Raw genomic sequence first — 26,419 nt, 5'->3', positions numbered from 1 at the left:
GAAACTTTATTGACGTAAAATGGTTACAAATTTAATATTCAAAATATTGTCCATCGCTTACTACTACTTTTTCCCATCTTTCTGGCAATTCACGGATTCCCTTTGTGAAAAATTCGGTCGGTTTTGCCGCAATCCACGAATCGATCCATTTTTTGACTTCATCGTAATTACGGAAGTGCTGGTCAGCCAGGCCATGTTGCATCGATCGGAAGAGATAGTAATCGGATGGCGCAAGGTCTGGACTATACGGCGGGTGGGGTAGGACATCCCATTTGAGCGTTTCTAAGTATGTTTTGACCACTTGTGCAACATGTGGCCGAGCATTGTCATGTTGCAAAATAACTTTGTCGTGTCTATCGGCGTATTGCGGCCGTTTTTCTCGCAGTGCTCGGCTCAAACGCATCAATTGTCGTCGGTAGACATCCCCCGTAATCGTTTCATTCGGTTTCAGTAGCTCATAATACACAACACCCAGCTGGTCCCACCAGATACACAGCATAACCTTCAGGCCATGAATATTCTGCGCCGACGTCGATGTTGAAGCATGGCCAGGGTATCCATACGTTGCCCGACGTTTTGGATTGTCGTAATGGACCCACTTTTCATCGCCAGTCACAATTCGATGCAAAAAACCCTTTCTTTTGTGCCGTTGAAGCAGTTGTTCGCATGCCATAAAACGGCGTTCAACGTCTCTTGGCTTCAATTCATACGGCACCCAATGGCCTACCTTTCGGATCATTCCCATGGCTTTTAAACGTTTGGAAATGGTTGATTGATCAACTCCCAAAGTTTTTGCAACCTCTTCTTGCGTTTGAGCCGGATCTTGATCGAGCAATTCCTCCAATTCGGTATCCATGAACTTTGGCGGCGCACCCTCGCGTTCTTCGTCTTCCAAGCCAAAATCACCACTTTTAAAGCGTGCAAACCACTTCTGGCACGTTCGCTCAGATAGAGCATGCTCACCATAAACTTCCACCAAGATACGATGACTTTCGGCTGCTTTTTTCTTCATATTAAAATAATGAAGAAGAATTCCCCGCAAAAACACATTATTTGGCACGAAATTCGACATTTTCAAGTGTGGTAAAAATATTGTTGTTTACGCTTCAAATAAAAAACTTATACTGACGTTTGTGCCTTACGACAGTAGCTCTCCAATGAATGTTTGGAAATGTGGATCGATGGAATAATAATCAAGTTACGCCATCTGTTGTAAAACCGCACGAACTTATAAATAGACCTATTATTTTGTATATTATTTAATACAAAAGTTATTCAAAAACAAAACTGATGATTAATTTTGGGCTACCTTGTATATATAACTTTTAAATAACAAGAATTTCTGTTGGTGGTTAAAATTTTTTTTAACTTTGGCGGTTTGTTAGTGTTTTGCTGTGAACGACCTTTTTGACTTAATTATGTTAGTTTGGCATTACTCTTGCGCTGCAGCTGAATCACTTCCGAATTAGCTTCGTTTCATCCACTTTGGAATATCGACTGCAAATTAACTTACTTTATTTTCTTCACTTTTTGATATTTGAAACTTAACCTCCGCGCCGGACCATCAAATGCCAATTGTCAAACAGCTGATTGCTACTTTGCGCTTCGTTATTTGGCGCTAAAGCACTTTCATTAGATTTATAAAAACCAAATATACATAAAACGCTAAATTTGTTCTATCTATCTACCGAGTTGTAGGCCCTGGCAGCTAGTACTCGTTCTTGTATTAGTTTTAGTATTATATATTAATTCTAATAAATAAATAAATAAATAAAACGCTAAATAATAGAAGCAATGAGCTCTGTGTGGAGTCCTCTGATATTTGATATTAATTAATTAAATTAATATTTAATGTTGTCAAATTGAAATTACAATGCTGCCACTTTTTCAAACAAAAATAATATTTTTTTTTAATTTTTGTATGTGTTGTGTACTTAAGGACACCCTGCACCCCTCTAGCGTCTCTTCATAAAATGCAGCCCTGCATTTAGTGTACGCAAGTGGACTAGTTTAAGGTTTTGCTAATTGGAGGTTTTTTGCGAATTGTTAGCTAAAGTAAATTATTGCTTAGCATGTTTCCATTTTATGCATTAGGTGAAACCAGTGAATTTATTACAATAAAAAAAGAAGATGAACCATTTTTACCCTACCCGCCCACCACTCCGACTGATTGCGTTATAGAAAGCAATGCTGAGCAGTTCGCAAGTAAATATTTATAGTAAATTGTTATTGTAGTGGCAGAAATATGAGTGAGTTAGTTTAGTTAATTTATTAATTTAGCTTTCCTGCTACTTTTCAATTCACAATTGTGCTGATGCCAGCGTTGTGTGGCTAATGTTGCGTATGATAAAATTTTTTCCTTAGATAATCGAATAATAATCTTCTCTATATAAAAATATTTCTCTCGATTTTAACAACGATCAGTAATTCATTAACTAATTAAACATAATAACAATAACATTAACACTAAATGATTGAGACTAATAGTTCTGTAGATATTAATCCGAAAATTATCTCCTACAAACACTAACTGCCTTGACGAATAATTAGGTAACAAGTTATGTTTAGTTTTAAGCATAAATAGTAAAATATTCATTTCACTTCTTTGGTCGATCTTAAGCTTCTTTAAAGTATCGAGCATATATGCTATTGGAGTCAATATATTCCACAACAAAATACAGCGAATATCCTTATTTGTAATTTTTGCAGCCTATTTTTCATTTCTGTTGAACCCAGGAATACTCGTAATATTGTAGTGCAATACTTAAGTTCAGATAATTCATAACCTTGCCTACGGTCATATTGAAAATGCTCATGGGCATTCTCACATTTTACTGCAGATTGAGTAGCCATGACTCTTGTCGTCTCTGCGACCAGTTCTCGTAGACTCCGCACACCTTCTCGAATGCGATGTTATAGCGCGAAGAAGAATAAAATATATCGGCCGGGTACGATCGGAAGAAAGACAAATACGCTCAGCCCAACCCAACTCTATGTGAGAGAACTGGTTTGGGATGAGGTACTTTAATGAGTAGAGGGCACAAATTACCATGCAATCAAAGTGCAAACATTTAGAGCAAAACTCTAAGTGAGCCTTGATCTTAATCATCACATTGTACAATCTTAAGGCGCCGCTCTCCATTGATAATCGTTTTCTGTAATAATTATTAAAAAAAAAAAAACAATTATTTTTTCCTTTCTTGTGAGGATCCCTTTAACTCGTTTTGCCGCCTCTGCCACAATTGCAATATTTTCACCGACTTTTTTTTCTAATCTAAGTATTCGCGCTTTGCTCTATTAAATCGAACAGTTTTTCATAGCTATTTAATGCAATCGATGTTTGAATTAAACACCTGAAGTTCAGCTGATTGCCCACATTTTCCCCACTTCAAACTCCTACTGTTGTGCGAAAACTTCAATTTTGTATTACTGGCTCGAACAGTTCTATACTCGTATGTAGTCCTTACTGCAATATATTACATAAATTAATGTATAAACTAGAAAGTTGCAACATAAATATTTAGTCGATCTTATTCGCATTACTCAGCTCCACTCATAGTCCATACTTGCATATGTTTTCTAGTCTTTTAAACACATATTAAAACTTAATCTTGTTTGCAGGTCAAACACCACATCAGTGTGATGTATGTGGCAAGAAATATACGCGCAAAGAGCACCTAGCCAATCATATGCGTTCACACACTAATGACACACCATTCAGATGTGAGATTTGCGGCAAGAGTTTCAGTCGCAAGGAGCACTTCACCAATCACATTCTCTGGCATACAGGTAACATAAAACTGATCTTCCTGATTTCAAAAACTGATCTTCCACGCTCAATTCACAGGCGAAACTCCCCATCGCTGCGATTTTTGTTCGAAAACGTTTACACGCAAGGAGCATTTGTTGAATCATGTACGCCAACATACCGGCGAATCGCCTCATCGTTGCACCTATTGTTTGAAAACGTTCACACGTAAGGAACACCTAGTGAACCACATACGTCAGCACACCGGTGAAACGCCGTTTAAATGCACCTACTGCACGAAGGCATTTACGCGTAAAGATCACATGGTGAATCATATAAGGCAGCATACCGGCGAATCCCCGCACAAGTGCACATATTGCACAAAAACATTCACACGTAAAGAGCATCTCGTGAATCATGTACGCCAGCATACTGGCGAATCACCACATCGCTGCAGCTACTGTAAGAAGACATTTACCCGGAAGGAACATTTGACGAATCATGTGCGATTGCATACGGGCGATTCGCCGCACAAATGTGAATACTGTCAGAAGACATTCACGCGTAAGGAGCATCTAAACAATCATATGCGTCAGCACTCCAGCGACAATCCGCATTGTTGCAATGTTTGCAATAAGCCATTCACACGCAAGGAGCATCTGATTAATCACATGTCACGTTGCCACACTGGCGATCGTCCCTTCGCTTGCGAAACTTGTGGCAAATCGTTTCCGCTCAAAGGAAATCTGCTGTTTCATCAACGCAGTCACACCAAGGGCCAAGAATGCGAACGTCCGTTTTCATGCGAGAAATGTCCCAAAAACTTTATATGCAAGGGTAAGCAATTTGGGTTTAATATTTTTGTTTTATTTCCAATAAGTACTAATGCTTATGAAATTTTCTCAGGTCATCTTGTCTCGCACATGCGTTCGCACTCGGGTGAAAAACCACACGCCTGCACTCTGTGCAGCAAAGCTTTTGTGGAGCGGGGCAATTTGAAGCGTCACATGAAGATGAACCATCCTGATGCGGTAATGCCACCACCGCCACAGCCGCATCCACAAATCCCAGCCGGTATATTGACGTCGGTCAAAGAGGAAATCAAACCAATATTTCGTAAGTTATATAATACTGAAAGTCATTGAATTTAATGTATACATACATAAATATTTAATGGGAATTTGAAAAAAAACAAAAAAAAAATCATCGAGATGGAAAAACATACCCACGTAAATTCGTAATAGTAAATTATTTAAATGAATAAGTTACTGGATTCCTTTTAGTTTGAAAATTATGGAAAAATGTGCGGGAATGCTGCTGAATTTACAGTTGGGCCTTTCCAGTATCATTTACCCGGTAATCCTGGTGCCGTTTTTATATTTTGAACATAAGCAAAAATACCGTAATATTGCAACAACGTTGCCTGTTTAGCCCGAGTACCAGTTTACCAAACCTTGTTGGGCACGGTGAAGACACCGGTCGTCATCAACACCGATGTCATCTAACGGCAGGCCCAAGAAACGTGCTGTTTCAACGGGGTGGATTTAACGGAAAATAGGGATTTGGGTGATATTGGTAGTTATTTTGTTTAAAAAATTTTGACCTTTTTTATGAGATAATGAAGATAGGTAAAAAAGGTTGCAAAAATTAAAAAAAAATTCCCCTTATAGTTGGTATTTTGTACGGTTAAGATCTGCGGCGGCCGCCGTAGCCGAATGGGTTGGTGCGTGACTACCATTCGGAATTCACAGAGAGAACGTAGGTTCGAATCTCGGTGAAACACCAAATTAAACGAAAGACATTTTTCTAAAAGCGGTCGCCCCTCGGCAGGCAATGGCAAAACCTCCGAGTGCATTTTTGCCAAGAAAAAGCTTCTCATAAAAATATCTGACGTTCGGAGTCGGCTTGAAACTGTAGGAGCCTCCATTTGTGGAACAACAGCAAGACGCACGCCACAAATAGGGGGTGAAGCTCGGTCAAACAAAGGGTGTACGCGCCGATTATATATATATATGTATATAAGATCTGAATTATCAATTTTTAATTTGTGCAATGCTTGCCCCCAAAGAACCCATTTCTTCTAATCACACTCCACTTCAGAAAATATTAGCGAAAAAATGTTAATAAAAACCAATTGCAAATTAGGATCATGTCAGATCTTCTTCCAATTTTAATAGATAGTAAAAATAAATACAATTAATTTACTCAAATTGAAATTTATACATTTATCTCTCTCTCTCTCTCTCTCTGTATAGTTCCTCATCAAACACCAACAATGCACACCATCCAACAGATTACATCGGGCGCTGCAGCCGCAAATGCCGTACAGTTGGCGCCCAGTCTTGTGCCGTTGGTTACCTCAACGATTACATCGCACAACAGCCAGAAACCACAGCAACAACAGCAGCAGCAGCAACAACAACAACAACAACAGCAGCAGCAGCAACAGGCACATCAACAACACCAACAACAAGTGCAACAACAACAGCAGCAGCAAGTGCAGCAACAGCAACAGCAGCATCAACAACAATTACAACAACAGCAACTGTTGCAATTATCGATACAACATCAACAACAGGAACAACATCGCCAACATCAGCAACAGCAACAGCAGCAAGCACATCACCAACAAACACAAGCGCAGGCGCAACAGCAAACGCATGCGCCACAACCACAAGCGCAGCCACAGCCGCAGCAGCCACCATCGGTGCCTATCGCACTAATACAAACCGATCCGAGCGTTTTGGCGCGCGCAGCCATGCAATTGCAGCACCTGCCAGCTAATGTTGAGCAGCATCCGGTGGTTTACTAACAGCAGCATAATTTCGCACATTGGTGAGGCGCGTTAACGGCAGCGTTCAATAATAATAACAACAACAACAACAGCGTTGATGAAATTGGTGATTGCGATAGAACGGTGCTGAGATAAATGCGCGCAAGGCTACAGCTGGTTAATGCAATTTCGACTGGTGCTTGGGTAATGCAGCTGGGTAATACAACTCGTGGTTATCGCAAATGCAGGAGAAGAAAAGCTATAAATTAAGAATGAAAGTTGTAGCAAGTTTGAAGGCAAACAGAAGAACGAAATAGAGCAAAAAGAAGTATAATTTTCTGCACGTATTTCTAAGTTAATAGTTTTAGTCGTTTATTTTACTATTAACAGTAAGTGCTACATTATTGCACGTACAAAATTAGTATGCTGCAACTTCTAACTAACATATTGACTACAAGAAACGTAGAGTATGCAATTATAAATACCGTAATAATTTTTAAAAATTAGGCAAACTTGCATAAAATAATTAACACTTTAATGAAATTCGATACGCTGTTTGCTGCTTGGATTAAGCCTGGCTTAGTGAGTTACTTCTTCCTGCATTTGTCCTCTTCACGCTAACAGAGTGCAATCTTCTGTGAAACTTTTTTTTACCAAGCTTTACATTTTCAATTTTACTCTTTCGTGCGGTTACTTTGCATTCAAAGTATCTCGAATAGTAGTTTTGTGCAATATTGAAAAGAATTTTCTAAACCGCTACTTTTAAAATAGCGACATTTAATTTAACATAACCAGTGTATTTTCATGCTCACTAACGCATACTTATGCTAAGCGGCGCAACAGCGTGTTTGGGTAAAAGCGATTGGGTGGGGTAGGTAACAAAAGTAGAAAATCTGCACTGAAATTGCAGCGTTCAAAAACAAAGAAAATTTAAAAGCAAAAAAAGCAAATTCAAAATTTTGTAAATTGTAAATAATATTTTATTTTTGTTATTGTAAAATTAGACTTTCCACAGATTTTTTGTTACTTTTCAATTACTTTAAAAGTTTTGTTTATGGAGTTATAAACTACAATATTAAAGGTGTTACACTTTATATCTTGAACTAAACATATAGAGAAAATTGGACATAAATATTTTTAAAGCTTCGCAGTTATTGTAACAGTCGCAATTACTGTTAAGATTGGTGTGATGTGAACATATTTATTTTTGAAATTTGTTATCCTGTTTCTTTTTTTTTTTTTGGAAATTAATTTAATTGTTTTTTAGTTGCATAAACAGTTACTATACATATTTAAGATTTGGTCGAATATAAATCTGAGTTATTACGGTATCATAGACCCGGTGTAATTTGTAAATTTTTAGTGAATACTGCTGGAGTGACAGTCCCTGGTCGGATATACCGTCGAGTTAACCTAATTCTTGATTTTGTTATAACAGCAGGAAACATTTCTCATAAATTTTTGGTGAATACTGCTGGAGTGACAGTCCCTGGACGGATATAATTAATGCGGGTTGTCCCGGTGACGTAGAACAGACTGTCGTGGGAACGTAGACCTAATTATTGTTTTTGTTATAACAGCAGAAAACATTCGCTATATATTTTCGGTGAGTACTGCTGAAGTGACAGGCCTTGGCCGTATATAAATACGGATCGTTCTGGTAACGTAGAATAGACTGTCATGGTTTAGCTCCGTACGCCCAGCAGTTTCGTACCCAATTGTGTTTAGAAGCTCCGAATACAATTCGTGCCATCTAACTTGTATATACAATTTGTAGGTACATACATACATGAACATATATTCGCGGTAACGCTGATAGTTACATATATAAATCAAAAGTATTTAGAAAATACTTTGAAATCTCTACTACCACCTACATACATATGTATATCAAATGTATTTGAAAAATACTTTAAACTCTTTTTACTATCACCCATATCGAATTGTCGGCTTTGCGTTCCTTTTGGGTCCAATCGCTTTTACCCTTAAGCTATTATTTATTTTTCCCCAATTCTTAGTTTTTACTGACTTTCTGCAGCTAAAGTGGTTCGAATTACTCTGTGACAACCATTTTATAAACAATCTATGATATATTATATATTAAAGATTTAAAAAATAGTTAACCTGTAAGAGGTACGCTGTATTATTCGCATTTTAGAAGTAAATAAAATTAAGTGACTGAAGAGACATTAATAGAAATGGAATAAATCTATTAAGGTTTTACTTCATTTTAATTTATATTTTATTTGGATAGCGAAGAAAGAAAAACATAAAGAAATAATTTTATGTGTAGTAGAGAGTGGCTTTATACGTAGAATATGCAACAATGTGTAAACTAAAATTAAGCGATTCAAAAAATTCGGTATTATTATTGATGATGAGGGAAAAGGCAAATCACAAAAAATAAAACAAAACAAACAAAAAAATAAAAAAGCAGTAAATGCTAATTATGGTAAGCAAATAGAGAAGCGCAATCAAGAACCAACATAGTAATGTGTAAAATTCCAAATTTAACCACTAACACCACACATATTTTTAGTAGCTAAGTCAGCAGCAATAATAAGCAAATATTCAAAGAAAAGTCTAAAAAGCAAAAGCCTATGCAACAGTTTTAAAGCGACAACTTAGTGAACGTGAGAAAACAGAAAATCACTAAATTAGTTTATACATGCATATATACATACATAATATATATATATATATACATATATATTATAGGCGACGTTACTAATAAAATGAATGCACCAAGGCATAAGCAAACATTCAATTCATACACCGTATACAGCAACACATACATACATGCAAACAAAATATATGCAATAAATTGGAGCCAATTGTGACAGTGGACTTTAGTATGGAGATGGGTCTGCAAAAATGTTTGTATCAAAAATTGAAATAGTATTTTTTTATTACATCTTTTCTCGTTTTCCAAACGTTCCAGTCTTTACGGTAAGAGCTTCTGCCGTAGAAGATTGCGATTTCTTTTTAAACTTGCACCCCAAGAAAGTTTACGCCTTATACTACTACTTACAATGGCAGACCATTTAGCTGGGACACAACACATTTGTATACTTACAAAAATATTTTATGCACATCGACACACCGACACACCGTTTACATACGCAAACATATTTATCAACTACATATACACGAAGTATGAAATATATATAATCGAACTAAAAATTAAACTATACTAAGTATACACCCAACAAGAGAAAAAATATATAACACTAAATATTAATATTAACTGTTTACGCTTTAATTTACAATTTAACAATACGCAAACATGAAAAGAGTTGGTTAGCAAATAAGGAACTATGCAAGGGTGGGGGTGGTTACAGTTGATGATGTGCGAGAGAGAGAGAGAGAGGATAGAAGAAGAAGAAGCGTAGCAAACTAAAACACCAGCAAAATTTTTGTTTTGTGTGGAACTGCAAGCAAACTCTTGCATATGCATTCATGCGAATAAATGAAAGTAACATATATTAATTGCAAAAAGCGTAGTTCTAGTTGATAATAAAATATGATATATACATACATACATATACTTAGGCTCATTTACTATGCTAACAAGAAGACCACTAATTGCTATTATTAAAGATAAAAACATAAAAACAACATTTATGCAAGCATGAACATACAATTATAAGAAATATATACTAATGTTTATTAATTGCAAAAGCAAGGAAAAAGAAAACTAGAACTATAAAGAGAAATACATAAATATGCGCGCTGAGCGTTTAATAGGCATTAACATAAAAATAATAATAATGAAAATATAACTAAGCGAGCGGCAGTGTGGCAAAGCATTAATTATATATATATGAAATGTCTAGAAGCGCTGGAAAATCCTTAAATAATTATTTATAAAGCAATGCATACATATTTACATATATTTGCGTGTGTCTATAAGTGGATGGGTGCGGAAGTAATTGGGAAAGCATATAATTGGACAGTATTGACAAGTTGACAAGCTACCAAGTTGAACTATAGGTGTGCTGTGGTGGGCGTAAATAAAATGAGTACTTGTTAAAGTGGTGTATGGGAGTGCACGTTAGTGTAGGGCAAAAAACAAAAAAAAAAATAAATAAAAGAAGCAACTACATACATTCAAAAATAAATATTTAGCAGACAAGCGCTGATGGGTGTTAAACTATGTGTTTTGTTCGCTAGCTGAACAACACTACGTGTGACTGACTGACAAGCATTGATACGCAATAATGCTGCAAATGATGAGCGCCAGAGTTAAGCCTTTTGGAGGCCAAAGTGAACAAATGTTTTATTGTTTGTATGTAAGAAGTTTATGAAATGGCATTTTTACATTTTATTTTGCTTTGTAAAAAATGCGTCGCAACCCTTTCCAGCTGCTTCCAAGTGTGTACAGAGCTACGAGTATTTGTGAGAAAATGACACAACTATGTAAAGTAATGCCAATAAATTAGAGCAGTCGAGCCTAAGCTAGAAGTTATGTTTATGATTACTGAGACAATTAAAAAATGTATTATTAATTAGAGAAGAAAAGTATTTTCGCAAAAAATTGATTTGAGGTAAGCAAAAAAAAAAAAAATATAATATATATATATATATAAACAAAAAATTAAACATGAAAATGAAAGAAGTAACAATATCCATATTGAACATATTTGCAAGTATGTTGGTAATTTATACTTTAAAAAAGTTGAATAGCAACCAATTAAAAAAAAAAATATACATATATATAAAAGAAAACACGTCATAAATTAATATGTACTAATCATAGAATGAAAGGCAAAGTAAACAAGTTACACATTTAAAAACAAAAAAAACATATCCTTAAAAGAACTAAAGCACAGTTTGTCAAATGCGAAAAATTTAAAGGTTAATAAAAACAAAACAAAAAACAAAAACTGTACCGCATAAAGAAAGTAAAGAGGTATGCAATGTTTTTTGTTTAGCTCTTAACTGATGAACTACATACACAATTTATATTATGCCCTTAAACAATTGCAACATCAAACAGATAAATAACAATTGCTATAAACATAAACATTACTATATATTTTAATACATTGCAATTATATATATTTCATTTGCTTTTGAAAATAATAAAAATGTGCGTTTTATTTCGTTTGTGGCCAATAAAAAACCTTATTTCATAACGATTTTCCAGTGGATTTTTTGCAGTTTTATTTTTATTTTATGTTATAATTTTTGTATTACAATTTTTTGTGTTAAGATCTTTCTTTGCATTAACATTGTATTCTTTTAAATTTTTGTATTCAATTTTTTTTTAATGTTTTTTTTTTTTTGAATTAATAGTAACAAAATTAAAAAAAAAATGTTAATACAAATACATTTTTTTTAATTTTTTTACTATCAGTTGTTTTTTTTTAATTTTTGTATTAATATTTTTTTCTTTTTTAATTGTTATATTAAAGTTTTTTTTAGTTGTATTGACATTTTTTTAAATTATTTGTATTAACATTTTTTAAGTTTTGTATTAACATCAATTTTATGTTGTATTTATTGTAATTTTTTTTAATTGCGTTAACATTTTTTTTAATTGTGGTATTAATATGTTTTTCTTTTTTAATTGTATTAAATTTTTTTTAAACAGTATTGACTTTTTTTAATTTTTGAATTAACATTTTTTTAAATTGTATTAATATATATATATATTTTTTAATAGTTGTAATAGCATTTTTGCATTGTGTTTTTTTTATAATTTGTGTTAACGTTTCGTTTGAAATTTTTGTATTGAAACTATTTTTCTACGAATACTCGAATACTTTTTTCTTTTAATTTTTGTATTAAATTTATTTTAAAATTTTTGTATTAACATTTTTATTTTGGTTTTTTGTTTTTGTATTAACAATTTTTTAAGTTTTTGTACTAACGTTTTTTTAATTTTTGTATTAACATTTTGCTTTAAATCTGTATGTATATTTTTTTTTTAATTTTTGTATTAATTTTTTTTAAATATTTGTATTAAAATTTTGTTTTTAATTTTTCTATTAATAATTTATTTTTGATTTTTGTATTCATTTTTTTTTTTAATTTTTGTATTAATATTTTTCTTTTTTGTATTAACATTTTTTTTAATTTTTTGTACCATTTTTTAAATTTTTGCATTAAAATTTTGTTTTAAATTTTTGTATTGAAACTACTTTTCTATGAATATTTTCTTCTTTGAATTTTTGTATTAACCTTTTGTTTATAATTTTTATATTAAAATTTTGTTTTAACTACAGTACTATCTCGATAATCCGGACACCCTTAATGTTAGGGGTCGTCCGGATTATGGGGGTGCCCGGATTATAAATGATTTTTGTTTTTCAACTAAACGTTGTTTTTTTGAAATGAACATAACGCAATTCAGATATATGTATGTACATAAATAGTTTTATTAAATTTTTTTCAATATTTTTTAATATCATACTTACATAATAATATGTACATCTGTACATAATCAAACATTTTTTTTATTTAGTATGTACTATTTCATTTCACATTTAGTCGCGAATTTTCTAATGGCATCACGTTTCTTTTTTATGTCAAAAACAGTAGATTTGTTGACACCAAATTCTGTTTCAAACCATCTTACTGATTTTCCTTTATCAAGGAGATCTAAAATTTCACATTTTTTCTGAAGAGTAAGGGTTTTATGAGCTCTTTTATTAAATTTTCCACTGCTCATAATAGTAATGTCCACTCAATTCAGTTTGTCACTAAAGAATAAACACAACGCGTGATTTATGCTGTTGCATTTCGTATACATATATTGTTGTTAAAGTACCGCTATTTTACGAAAAACTCACAAAGCAAACTAAAAATTAAAATACATATGTATGTACATATTGCGAAGCAAATTTGAAAAATGTCCGGATTATAGAGTAAAAAATGTTAAACTGTCCGAATTATGCAGTTGTCCGGATTGTAGATGTGACCGGACTACCGCGTGTCCGGATTATCGAGATAGTACTGTATTTGTATTGAATATTTTGTTTTTAATTTTTATATTAAATTTTGTTTTACATTTTTGTATTGAATATTTTGTTTTTAAGTTTTCTGTTTATATTTTTTTCTTAATTTTTGTATTATTTTTTTTTGTACTAAGAATTTTGTTTTTTTTTTCGTTTTGGTATTAATATTTTTGTTTTTTTTTTTTTTTGTTCATTTTTATACTAAATTTTTTTTTTAATTTTTGTATTAACAGTTTTTCTTTTTAATTTTTGTATTAAAATTTTTTTGGCAATTTTGTTTTTAATTTTTTTTTATTTTTTAGTTTTTTATAAATTTATTTTTTCTTTTTTTTCCATGGTTAATACATTTATGTTCAGTTTAATAATAATTTCGAATGTGAAATGTGATGTTCTTGCCCTAACCACTATTAATTCGTACCCCTACGATAAGATATCATATAACCACCGTTGCAAAATTATAAACGCCACTATTTTTGTTGTTGTTATTTTATAAAAATTTAGTTCATACTACAAAAAACGCTACATGACGCAAAGTTTCAAACTTCTTTAAAATTTTGTTTTTAAATTTGATCAGAATTTCAACTTATGAGCAGAATATTTTGAATTTTTCTGGTATAACAAACTGTAAGTCTTGAGTGGTGTCTACAATAAAATACTGCTGATTTTTGGCGATTTTTTCTCTTGAATGTGATAGGCTTTATCTTTCATATACTCGTACATGAATTCTAGCTGTACTCTGTATGGAAGAAAAGATGTCGCACCTCAGTGAAAAAAAATTGTCAAAAATCAACAATATTTTGTAGTTACTTGAAGCTTGGGCTATGTTCAGAAACGCATTATAATGCGCAGTACTTGCAGCGCTGGCAGCACTGTCAATGTGACAATTCATGCAACTGATAGATTTGTTGAAAAATTGCAAATAGATTTGTTGCATTTATGAACGCGCTGTGCAGTAAAATGGAATTGTTACTAAGTTTGGTCATGGACGATGTATGTGAGGAAAAAACCGATAGTCTTTTATTAAATTTAAGAAAAAAAAAACCGTGTAAAGCTTAAAAGAAGGACATATCTTGTCAAAAGTTTAATATCAAAAGTTTAATATCTTTTTTTTATTCGCTTATATGTGATGAGTAAATTAGAAAATTTTCGCTGGGCGATGTTGCTATCTATTTTTAAATCTTTATTAACTTTTTTTACTTCATCTACGACCTTAGCCCAGAGCACGCTCTTTTTCCTCCTTCCCGATGTGAACTCGTTCTCCATGCTCAGTCGGACTCTGAGCAGTAATTTTATCTCCGATGTACTAAAGTAATCACTAAAACCAAGAAAAGTATAATAAAATAAAGTTTAAATATCGTATTTTTCATAAATTTTTGTATTAAAAGCTAAAATAAATAATTAAATACCCACTTTTCATCAGACATTGTACTAGCGTATTTATTGGCAGTGTGAAAATTTTTGCTGCAAATAATGCACGACTTTTGATACAAAAATGACGTTTAAGAACGCGTTTCATTTGCAGTACTGCCATATTTGCATTTTTGAACGCACTGCTCATTCTGAAATGGTATGTTGCGCATTATAATGCATTGTTGAACATACCCTTGCAATTTATTTAAATTTTTTAAATTCTCAAAATTCTGGTTATAAGTTGGAAGAATGAAATTTGGGAATTTTTTTTTAAAGTTTGAGATTGCGTCCTATGGTTTTTATTGTAGTATGAACTATATTTTTTATAAAAATAATAGCGGTGTGTTTATAATTTTGTAACACGGTGTATATGAGAAGAAATCGTAGAGGTACGAATTAAATAAAAGTGTTTAGAGCAAATATATATCCTTTATACAAAAAAGTAGACGGATTTTTAATTCTTCACAAGTTTTAAAGTATACCTAATTTATTAAATTAAATATTTTCGATTAAAATTTCTTTAATTGCATCAAACTCTAACTAAAAACTACATATACAAAATAATAAAGAAACTAAACGCGAAATAACCATGCAGGGAACAATTTTAAATTGTAATAAAAAAATTTACTAATCATTAAAAAAGAAAAGTAACAATAAACAAGGGCAAGACAATGCAGCGATGTGAACGCCAATCGCTTCACATCGCTTACACACATTTTTTCGCTATTCTGCCTTATCGAACAGGTCATTGCAGTTAACTAAAATGCAATTGGGCATATTAAATACCACGTAATTATTTGGAGTAATGTCATTGATTCTCGAAAGTGGGCGCAGACACCTAAAGTTTATTACCTATGCGCAACTATAAAAGAAAGAAAAAACTTTGAGTCATCTAAGCCCGTAAGCTGAACAAAGGAAAAGGACTGACTGTTTAATTTTATGATGTTGTTGCTTTTATAACAGTATAAAACACACCTTATAAACTGTTGGCGTATGCTGCTTAACATTTCAGCGCTGGGTCGATTAGAATATTTACTAGGTCGTTCTGGTGATGTGAACATGAGCATAAATTTCTCGTTTACGACGCCTTCAACTGTAGAGTATTTTCGTTTTTTATCAGTCTTTTCCCGTTCTGATTTGTATTTCATACCAAATTGTTTATAAAGCACCTGCGTAAATTAAACGAAATTCACATTCACGCAGCTTTGAGGCACGCACACTTATTTACGTAAGGAAAATGCATGCCACGGAAGCGTGTTTTTAGGCGCATGGTTACACTTTGAATAAAATTGAAATTCAGCTGCTAAGAAACTGTTAGAATTGTTAGTTAAGTTAGTTAAGAATTGTTAAGGTGAATTAATTTCGCGAAATATTCTATACCTCTTTTTTACTCACCATAAAGTTGAAAACAAGGTAATTTTATTTTAATTTGGATTATTAAAAATTAATCGCTTGCAAAATTTAAATCTTGATATCTACTGTGGCAAACGTTTTAGGAAAGAATTAAAATAAATAATCGGCACGCATAGTCAGGAAGAACAATTGTTTGATGCCTTTAAAGCGATATTTAGAAGTCAAGCGTGCAAGTTTTGTGTTTTTGTTTACAAATCAAGTAACGCGTGGAAATGCCTTGAGTTGTTTTTCGACTAAGGAGTTTTTTTGTTTTTAGTTTTCTGCAAGCCATGCCAGTTGTTTTAATGTTATAGTTGGATTTGAAAAAATAAGCTTATTATATACTTTATTATAATGAACACCTTATTTTAAACATTTTTCAACATTTGATACTACGTGACTCGAAATAATTGCAGGCAAGTCTCTACGGGCTAGTTTAATGCTTTCCACTTCAACTAAGCTGAAACGTACCATTTTGCCAAGGCTTAAGAAGTTATATGCAGTTAGAAGGTCGAAAAAAGGCGAATTTTCCAGAGTTTTTTCTGAGAAAACTTTTAAATTTATTGATCTAAAAATTTGCACACATATTATGTTATTTTGTTATCTTTTAACTGTATTCTAAGACTTATTATTAGTAAAAATATTTATTTGCAAAGGGGCTACAGCTTTTCTCCGGGAGCTCCTCTCAAAAAAGACGTTTTGCGGTGACCACTATATCTCTGAACTGGATTCTCTGAAATTTAAAAATCAAACAGATTTTGTTAAAGTAATGCTAGATCTAGTAATTAATCGAAGTAATAAGCAAAATAAAGTTTTTTGGCAAAATGGCGGTTTTTCAAAAACAAAAAATCGATTTTTGACCATCATTTCGGCCTTAAATTGCTTATAAAAACCAAAATATTTATGGGTGAGAAAAAATCTTCTTTTAATTACTAAGAAATATATTTAAGAAGCTCGTGTTAAAATTTGAGATTACTCGGTTTAGCCGTTTTCGAGTAATGTTGGTCACCGACTTTGAAAACACAATTTTGAGAGAAACGCGCTTAAAGTTTGAAAAGCACTTTACCAGCACTCTGAAACGCCTTTTCAAATTTGCGTGTAACTTCGAAAATATTCAGCGGAGCGATATTAAAATTTCTTTGTGTATTTAAAAAATATATATAAGGAGTCGGCTTGAAACTGTAGGTCCCGCCATTTGTGGAACAACTTCAAAACGACCACAAAAAAAAGAAGGAGGAGCTCGGCCAAACACCCAAAAAGGGTGTACGCGCCAATTATATATATATATATATTTTTTTTTAATGTACATATATTTAAGAATATATATATATATATATATATAATTATATAACCAACAAAAAATATATATATATTCATATACATATATACAGTGCACTCGCGATAACTCGAACTAATTAAAACAGGCGCTGTTCGATTTATCGAATTTGTTCGACTTATCAATTGAGTGTGCTATGTTAAAAAAACAGTCATCGATATCGATTTTTTTCAATTAAATTTATTTATTTATTTACATATGGATATGAACATGAATATGTTTAAAATAATTAATTCGTTTCAATATTTTTCATCAAATATTTGGCAGTCTTTGTGTCAGTTACACAAAAAAAGTCAGCTTTAACAGAAAAGTTAGGCCGAAAAGAAAGTTGTAATGTGTGTTTGTCTTTTCTTGCCTGCAGCAATGTTAAATATGACTTTTTCACGCAGCAATTGAAGAGTGTTAACCTTTGCGGGGCTTACTTGTTCAGTTGTGGCCCACTGAATTACCTTATTGATAGAGCTAACTGCCTCCTCAGATGATATCCGCTCACATGTCTCAGTTGTGTTGTTAAACTCAGACTCAGAATCACTAGTTTCAATTATTACTTCTGTGTCGGTAAATTCGGCACCATCATTCCATTTGTTAACATCATAAAGCGTAAATTCGACCTGTAAATTATGTTTTTCATGTTATGTTCTTTCAAGATGAGTCCACTTATTGGGTAATTCTTTTTTCTTTGGGACAGAAACCATTTGTATAAAGCGGCTTTCATTTTAGGAAACACAGAAGCTTTTAAAGTTCTCCTCTTCCCAGGACCCAAAAACGTGTTGTTTACTGCTTTTAAAACTGCCTTGTCTTTCTTTTTTATAAGACTTATGGTGGACTTGGCTACCCCATATTCCTTCGCTAGAGAAGTAACACTACATCCACGTTTAATTTTGCAAAGGACTTCAGCCCTCTCTTTTAATGTTAAACACTTCAACCTTTTACGATCCATTACTCACATGCACTGATACACTACAAATAACAAATTTAAAGCAATTTGGTCAATGCAAGATATTGTTCCCAGAAAACTAACGGGATATTAACGTCGAAATATTCATATGGACAATACACTAGTATACATATAATTTATATACATATACTATTACATATGTATGTATGTACAAAATGTACATGTTTGAAAAGAATGTGTGTACAAATAAATTTGTTTTTTTGTTCGAGTTATAGCGCTTTAATATTGTTCGAGTTACAAACTAGTCAATAGGGAAAAAAATGTGTTCGAGTTAGCGGCTATTCGAGTTACCGCGAGTGCACTGTATATATATACATATTCTTAAATATATGTACATTAAAAAAAATTAAAAAAAGAATCGATTTTTTGAAAATTCTAACTGTATATAACCCCTTAAACTCAGTTTAGAAAATTCACCACAGTTTCACTAGCACTGAAATGTAATGAGGTAAAGTGTCGTTGAATGTTTTGAATTTTGAAAATTTTTCGGGTATATCTCTTAAAGTTTTTTACTGTTTATATTTAAAAATATTTAATTTTCAATGGTTTTTATAATTTGAAAGCCTTTTGGATTGTATTTGATTGACCATTGCAATAGGATGGATTATTTTAACACCACATTTACTATAATAACTCAGCTTAACTGTATAATAAAATGGGTCCCGATATGTATTGGAAGCTTTAAAACAATTTAGCAGTAAAAATTTCTTATAACACCATCTGAATCTGAGAGATTAAAACAAATCCAAAAAATAAAACTGAAGCAAAAGCGTCATGTTTCCTACAAGTAAATAAAATGCAATAATCACAATTTATGTATGTATACATATTAAATTGAGTAACCGCAATAAATATACACATACTAACAGCATACATACATACATACATGAATAAAGCCATAAATATGTAATATTAAAGTAATTAACATAACCGAAAACAGCAGCCACGTTATTGAGAACAATAAGCAGTTGAGCAGCAGAATATAAGCATGCCTACATACATACAATACCTTAATATTAAACTCATAGATACATACTTACATTGCAGCAAGATGCCGTACAGATTACTTATATATATATATATATATATATATATATATATACATATATATATTATATACAAAAATATTAACAAATATATCTATATATACAATCGTATACATAACAGTATATATAATCGAATGTATACCCGATATATATACATATACATACATACATATAAAAATTACTCGTACCATATAAGGATGCAACTGAAGTATACAGTGAAAAACAGTGAAAAATGTAATAAAATGAAATGAAATAAACATCCAACATAGAATTAGTTAATATAACAATAAAATAAATAAAACCAGAGCAAAAAAACGGAACAGAATATAGTAGCAACGTAGCAGGAACATAGAGAATACCTAATTAATCAGTAATCAGCGAGGATAAATTACATATTTTACATACTAAAGAAGCCTAGTACATTTGCAACACACACACACACACACAGGCATACATGAATTCTTAGCCACATAAAAAGTGCATTAGAACACTAAAACTTCTAAGCATCCACTTAATGGTAAATCATAAAAGTTGTGTGAAACCCATTAAATTGTAGAAAGATTTTGGCAAAAAAATTGAAACTGGTCTAAATATCTTCATACATACATACTTGTATATGTATCTACACGCACACAGTCTTATAAACACAACAATATATGAATGAAAACATGAATTTCATCAAAGGAAATGTAAAGTTATTAAATAAAGTAAAAGCGTCGAGTAATTATACACTTATATAATACACACATACATACATACAAGCATACTAGAGATACACTAACATATAATTAACACTCGAAAAAATTGAGTTGGTGAAGAGTTGAAATGAAAAATAAGCAAGGAAATATTAAAAATGTAACAAATAAGAATTTTAGAAAAATGTATTGAAAAAGTGTGTTTTATTTCAACACAGCCGGTTGGGAGGGCGACGTACACTATGGAGCAAAAGTGATCACAAAATTACAATTCAGCTGTATTATAATCAATTTCAGCGCTATGCATGGTTTTTTATTAAAACTGGTACCACCTTTTTTGGAATTAGTGTGTTACAAAATACTAGGAAACAAAAACAACAATTATATATTAGTATAACAGAAGAATTTGCAAGCAGCGAGCATTTAAGAGCAACATGTAATCACTTTTGCCTTCACTCTATTTCCCCTTATGATTTGGAAGTTAACCGTTAATAACAATAACAAGTTTATTAATTTCGTAGATTTGTATTTGTTACTTCCTTTATTTTTCTGTTGCGTTGTGGTTTTCATTCGTTAAGGTTCATTTTGTGAAAAATGCGAAAAATTAATAATGAAAAAGTGGTAAAAGCTGGAGAATTAATTTTAGAAGGCAAATCAACGAGACAAATTGCTTCTGAGCTATGGATATCTCAAGCTATGGTGATGAAAATTAAAAAAAAATAAAAATTCGAAAGGGCCAAGTGCAAAAAATGGCCGCCCTCGTATCCTATCTGACCAAGATGCAAGGCACATGGCCAGAAGTTTAATGGCTGGAAAAACCAAAACACCAAAAAAAAGCTGCTGAAAGCATAGGAAATAAGGCTACTGCTTGGACCGCGCGTCGGGCACTAAAAAAAGTTGGATGTTTTGCCGCCAAAAAGCCCAAAAAGCCAAAACTTTCTGTCAAAAACAAAAAGGCTCGAATGTCATTTGCCTTAGCTCATCAGCATTGGACTATAGAAGACTGAAAATGAGTGATATGGTCTGATGAATGCAAAATTAATCGGATTAACTCAGATGGCATACGATATTTTTGGTCTGACACAGGAAGAGCCACCCAGAGTCATCAGGTAATAGAAACGGTTAAACATGGTGGCGGATCACTGATGGTCTGGGGAAGATTTTCCTATTTCGGAGTAGGACCTTTAGAGCTTATTAGAGGAATCATGACGAAAGAGGTGTATCATCAAATTCTGTACGAAAATATGCCGGTAGCTTTGGGTCAAATGGAATTTCCAGAGAATGAAGTAATTTTCCAACAGCACAATGACCCCAAGCATTCCTTAAAGCTCGTCCGAAATTTTCTAAAAGCCCAGAATTACGAGACCATTGAGTGGCCATCTCAAAGCCCTGACCTCAATCCTATAGAAAACTTGTGGTCTATAGTGAAATGACGGTTAGGTAACTTTGATGAGGACCCAAATAGCATTCATGAACTGTGGGAAAGAGTTCAAATAAGTTGGGAAGAAATACCGGTAGAAACGTGTCAAAACTTAATAGCAAGCATGCCGAAACGTGTGAGTGCAACAATAAAGGCAAAAGGAGGAATAACGAGTCATTAAAATTTTAACTATGTATATTTAAATTTGAATTTCGAAGCGAGTGCAAAACTGAACACATGTCCTTTTTTGGTTTTTATTAATTAATAATAAAGAATATAATGTTAAGTTTATAAGTATAATGTAATCAAGTTCCTACACCTACCTAAGTATAGTAATATAAAAAATAAATAATGCTAAAAACTTAAAAGCGGTATTAAAATTTCTGCTGAATCTTTTTAAATATCTTTTTTGTGCTCACTTTTGCTCCATAGTGTAGGTAGGGTAGGTGAAATGGTTATACCAGTTTGGCACTCGCCAAGTAGCACTAAAACGCCGTTTTAATACCAGACAGATCTGTCCGAAGTTCAGAAAAATACGGTGTTAACTGCCTAAAAATGCTGTCATGCCCCTTGCGGGAAATAATGTAAAACTCGATGGGAAGCAAATGCCAAACGACATTCAGCACAGCACTGGGGCAAGTTCTACATGTTCCGGTGATGCCAATACCAATCCTTTGGGAGTGTAAGCATTCGTTATAAAGTTCATACGTCAAACTAGTATTCAGTACGTTTTAAAACCTTCAACACCGCCTACCTGTATGCTTTTGGGACTCAAAGAATTATTCCACAAATACACTAATTGCTTACTACAACTGCTTCGTTAGACCAATAAATACATTCCCACGATAGTCGGTTCTGGGTTACCGGAACGACCTGGATTTATATTCGGCCAAGGACTGTCACTCGAGCAACATTCCCCGCGGATGTATGGGGTATGTTTGTGCTGCTACAACAACAACAACCAATAAATATAGGTATGTTGTTACGGACGATTGTATTATCTAACTTGTTCCCTCGGCGTGGTAAAAATTCTGTTGTTTGCAAAAATGTTTCAGGAATGCTGCTGGAGTGACAGCCCTTGACCGGATATGTATATTCTCTTCGATATCGGTTTGGAATACTTTCCATTCTTAAAAGTACGAGAAGCAATTCGTAAGCATTTCTCTCAACTTATTGTTGTTTACATGTAACAATAACAACTACGTTCCATACACTTCTGTCTTATTTCGTTGCAGACGGTTACTGCTTGATTGCAAGGCTATGTAGGAAAGCATAGAGTATTACCCAGGGACTGCACAAGCTCTCCGTATTTTCCATCTGTTTTTCCATTGGTAAAATTTTATCATTACCACTTTTCATTCACACAATTAAGTCCAGCTTGTCTTACACGGATGTGACTCTGGCGTAAAAATAAATAAAATGTAAGTATAAACTTTGCCTTTATTAGAAAAAATCTACATTGAAGCATTACATATAAAAAATACATATTATAGAAATTAAAGTGCTAAGGCCTGTACCTAATTCGCTTTACATGACAAGTGCACATAAGCCTTGCATCTAAAAAAATAGTAAATACAAACGAAATTTAAAAATAAATGCAAATACATGAAAAGATGCTTAAATATACAAAATGACAATGAGTTATTATACATTACAATATAAATAGCTATAATATGAAATGTGCCAACACACATACATTTCAATATCGATAATTATACTACTACAAATATGTTCCAATGAAAAACAAGCTACATTAACTTCTTCTACACGTGACCGATACGTGGTGAAGAATATCGTCAGAGAATTTATATTTTTTTTTTAATACAAAATGTTTGAAGTATGGCAAGACACGCGTTATGATGTGACTGTTGATTAATCTGAACATATACATTCCTCATTACCATACATTATGAACTAAAGCTATTCATATCATATTACCGCTTTCCCTGGGACGCATGCAATTATTCATTTCACATTGCATATTTCATATGATAACTTTCAGCTAATAAATAAAATTCATTACTTTAGATTCAGCTGAAAATTTGGAATATCGTTGTTCGTTGTTGTTATTAGACGGTATTAACCCTCTTATTAGTCTATATTGTTTTCCCTTTCTGCAATTATCGTATGCTCTGACGGAAAACGCTCTGTTTGGCCTTGCTTGCCCCCGCACTTGCCTTTTTCGCAGTATACGGATCAGGTGCAAAACAATTCCATAGTCGTAGAGTTTCATCTGCACCAGCACTTATCACCGTACTTCCATCCGGTGACATCGCCATTTGTAGCACACGTGATGTATGCCCAGTCAGTTCAGCCTGTTTCACCATGGAGGGATACTTCCAAATCGTAAGCTGGTTGTTTGCAAATCCATGAGCAGAGATCAATTCTTTATAGTTCCGTGACCATAAAAGTGCACAGACTTGAGATTTTGTATCAACTGATTTAACGAGGGAACCATTGTTTACATTCCAAAATTTAATACAGCGATCAGCTGTTCCACCACCGCTAGCCAATAGATTCGGCTGCCAAGGACACCAAGCTAAGGCACGTACCGCTGCTTGATGCTCATTAAGCACGTGCAAAGGTTCTGTGCCACTGCCAGTACCTCCGCTTACAGCCCCCCATATATTAACCAAGTTATCATTGCCACCACTTGCAAGGTGTTTGAAGTCTGTCGACCATTTAAGTCCACAAACTTCCTGTGTGTGGCCAGTTAGTGTGGCGACTTTGTGTTCGCGTGCACGTACATCATGGTGTATGACAGACCTATCACGACTGCCCGATGAAACCAAAAATGAGTTCCAAGCTAATGTTCCAACACGTGCTGAATGTCCGTCCATCACTCGCAGACGTTTGATCTTCGAACAATCCCACAATTCTACAGCACCAGTAGTATTTCCTATTGCTAAAATTTGACCCTCCTGAACCCAGGAGAGAGCACAGGCGTGATCACCTTCTTCATACACAACCAATTGTTCAATATTGCCTGTTGCTGCATTCCATAAATAAACTGCATTGCCCAAGGCTACTGTAACAATGTTATCAGCGCTCCAATCCATTAAATTAAGGTAATAATCATTTATTATGTCGGGCGCATCAAGTATACGATCGGAAGTGTTGGCTATATAACGAGAGCCACTCTTAGTCGATAAAGGTGTGTTAATTGAGTAAACCACTTTCAATGGATTTTGATGCGACTCTGGTGCAGCAGGTGCTTTATTTTGGTAGCATAAAATTCGTGTGGTTTTAGGATCACCCACTTGCAAGGATTCCGCGATAAGTTTCTGCCGCTCATTCTTTGAAGGCGTTTTTTTGTTGATATCGTTACTATTATCATCATTTTCAGATTTCTCCGGTTCTTGTTTAATCTATAGTTACAAATAAAAATCAAATATTTCTATTCTTATTTTTGAGTTACAATTATAATCACCAAATAATGGCCCAGCTCGAAATTACTGGTTCCACGGTTTGGGATGAAGCGATCGCCACCGCTCGGCGTCCGTGCACCTTTGTTAGGTGTAGGTGTTTTCTTGCACTTCGCATCGCCGCCAACCTTTCGCGGAGTTTTTGTCGCTGGTACCACACCAGAAAAACTGGTGTTATATGACATGGACAATACCGAACGGGACGCACTTAGACTTCCATTAAGGCTATTCGCCAAAGCAGAAGCTTCCAATTTTTTCTGCCACCGCGGAGGGGGCCCACGTGTAATTTCCCCATCCAGCGTTAAAGTGCTGTCAATTTCGTTTAAATAGTTAAACTGTGACATAATATTACTAAACTATAATTTCGGAATACAAATTCACTAGTTTGTTCAAGCTTTGTCTTTCTTGCACACTTTTTTAGGTATCTCACAAATAGCGGTTGGAAACAGAAATTGAATTTTGCGCGAGAATTAAAATATGAAAGCCTATCGGTGCTGCCAACTCAAATTCAAAATCAGGGTTGATTACAAAATTTGAAACAGGACCTCTTATTTAGGGGCACCCTACACGTTTAATATATAACAGGACACTCGGATCGCATTATGTGATCGTATTATTTATTGAACTTGTAGGGTGAAATATAGATGTAAGTTGATCCGGTCACGAATCACGAACCACACAGCACAAAAATTATGTTAATACTGAAGCGATGAATATTGTCGTACTAATGTTAACTTTATTAAAAGAAGGATAAAATAGAAGAACGCGCGCAACGTTCCGCTACCTTTGTTCACATTAAAAACGAGGAGCTAACATAAGTGGTCGGTTTTTTTAGGACAATTCCGAATACTTGTGGCTACATATATTGGCGGTATATTGTGTATTTTAGTACATTACAAAAAGTTTCACATTTTTTGTATAAATTTTATAATTCTTGCATTTATATGTAATTTTCCCACTTCTTCCTTACCTTCTTTTCTCAAAACTTTGCGTTCTAACTGTGCAAAAGTGCACTATTTCTTATCCTATACAAAAAGTTATGGTGTAAACACTTTGGAGATATTTGTTTAAAATATATGTTGCATATATGTAATTTAAATTTTGGCAGATGCTGTCAGTCGCCTGTTGAACTATGAAGGGGAGTGTAATCCAGCTGATTTTAATTATTATTGTAATTAAGTATACAAGTTCGTTAAACCGGGGTTTGTGGGTAGGCAAATTCAAGCACAAACGGTCCCAACCGGGTAAAAATTA

General features: G+C 33.4%; 2 protein-coding genes across 10 annotated transcripts in view; one reads left to right on the top strand and one right to left on the bottom strand.

The window, feature by feature from the left end:
• LOC128865201 (zinc finger protein 628) overlaps positions 1–8,915 on the top strand; it is a 30,092-nt gene extending 21,177 nt beyond the window's left edge. For all 9 annotated transcript variants that reach the window (XM_054105313.1, XM_054105317.1, XM_054105321.1 and 6 more), the window contains 4 exons: positions 3,622–3,789; positions 3,848–4,585; positions 4,655–4,864; positions 6,004–8,915. In XM_054105313.1, coding sequence (XP_053961288.1) covers positions 3,622–3,789; positions 3,848–4,585; positions 4,655–4,864; positions 6,004–6,560 — 1,673 coding nt within the window. In that variant the 3' untranslated portion in view covers positions 6,561–8,915. The remainder of the gene's footprint in view (positions 1–3,621; positions 3,790–3,847; positions 4,586–4,654; positions 4,865–6,003) is intronic.
• A 14,247-nt stretch (positions 8,916–23,162) lies between these two features.
• LOC128864189 (cell division cycle protein 20 homolog) lies at positions 23,163–25,657 on the bottom strand. Its single transcript, XM_054103725.1, has 2 exons — positions 25,171–25,657; positions 23,163–25,108 (listed from the first exon to the last, which is right to left on the bottom strand). Exons 1-2 carry the CDS (start codon positions 25,507–25,509, stop codon positions 23,861–23,863), a joined length of 1,587 nt encoding a protein of 528 aa, XP_053959700.1. The 5' UTR covers positions 25,510–25,657; the 3' UTR covers positions 23,163–23,860.
• Between the last annotated feature and the right edge of the window lie 762 nt (positions 25,658–26,419).

Source organism: Anastrepha ludens, chromosome 5 (assembly GCF_028408465.1).
Source record: "Anastrepha ludens isolate Willacy chromosome 5, idAnaLude1.1, whole genome shotgun sequence".
Lineage (NCBI taxonomy): Eukaryota > Metazoa > Arthropoda > Insecta > Diptera > Tephritidae > Anastrepha > Anastrepha ludens.
This window is presented reverse-complemented; position numbering and strand designations above follow the sequence as displayed.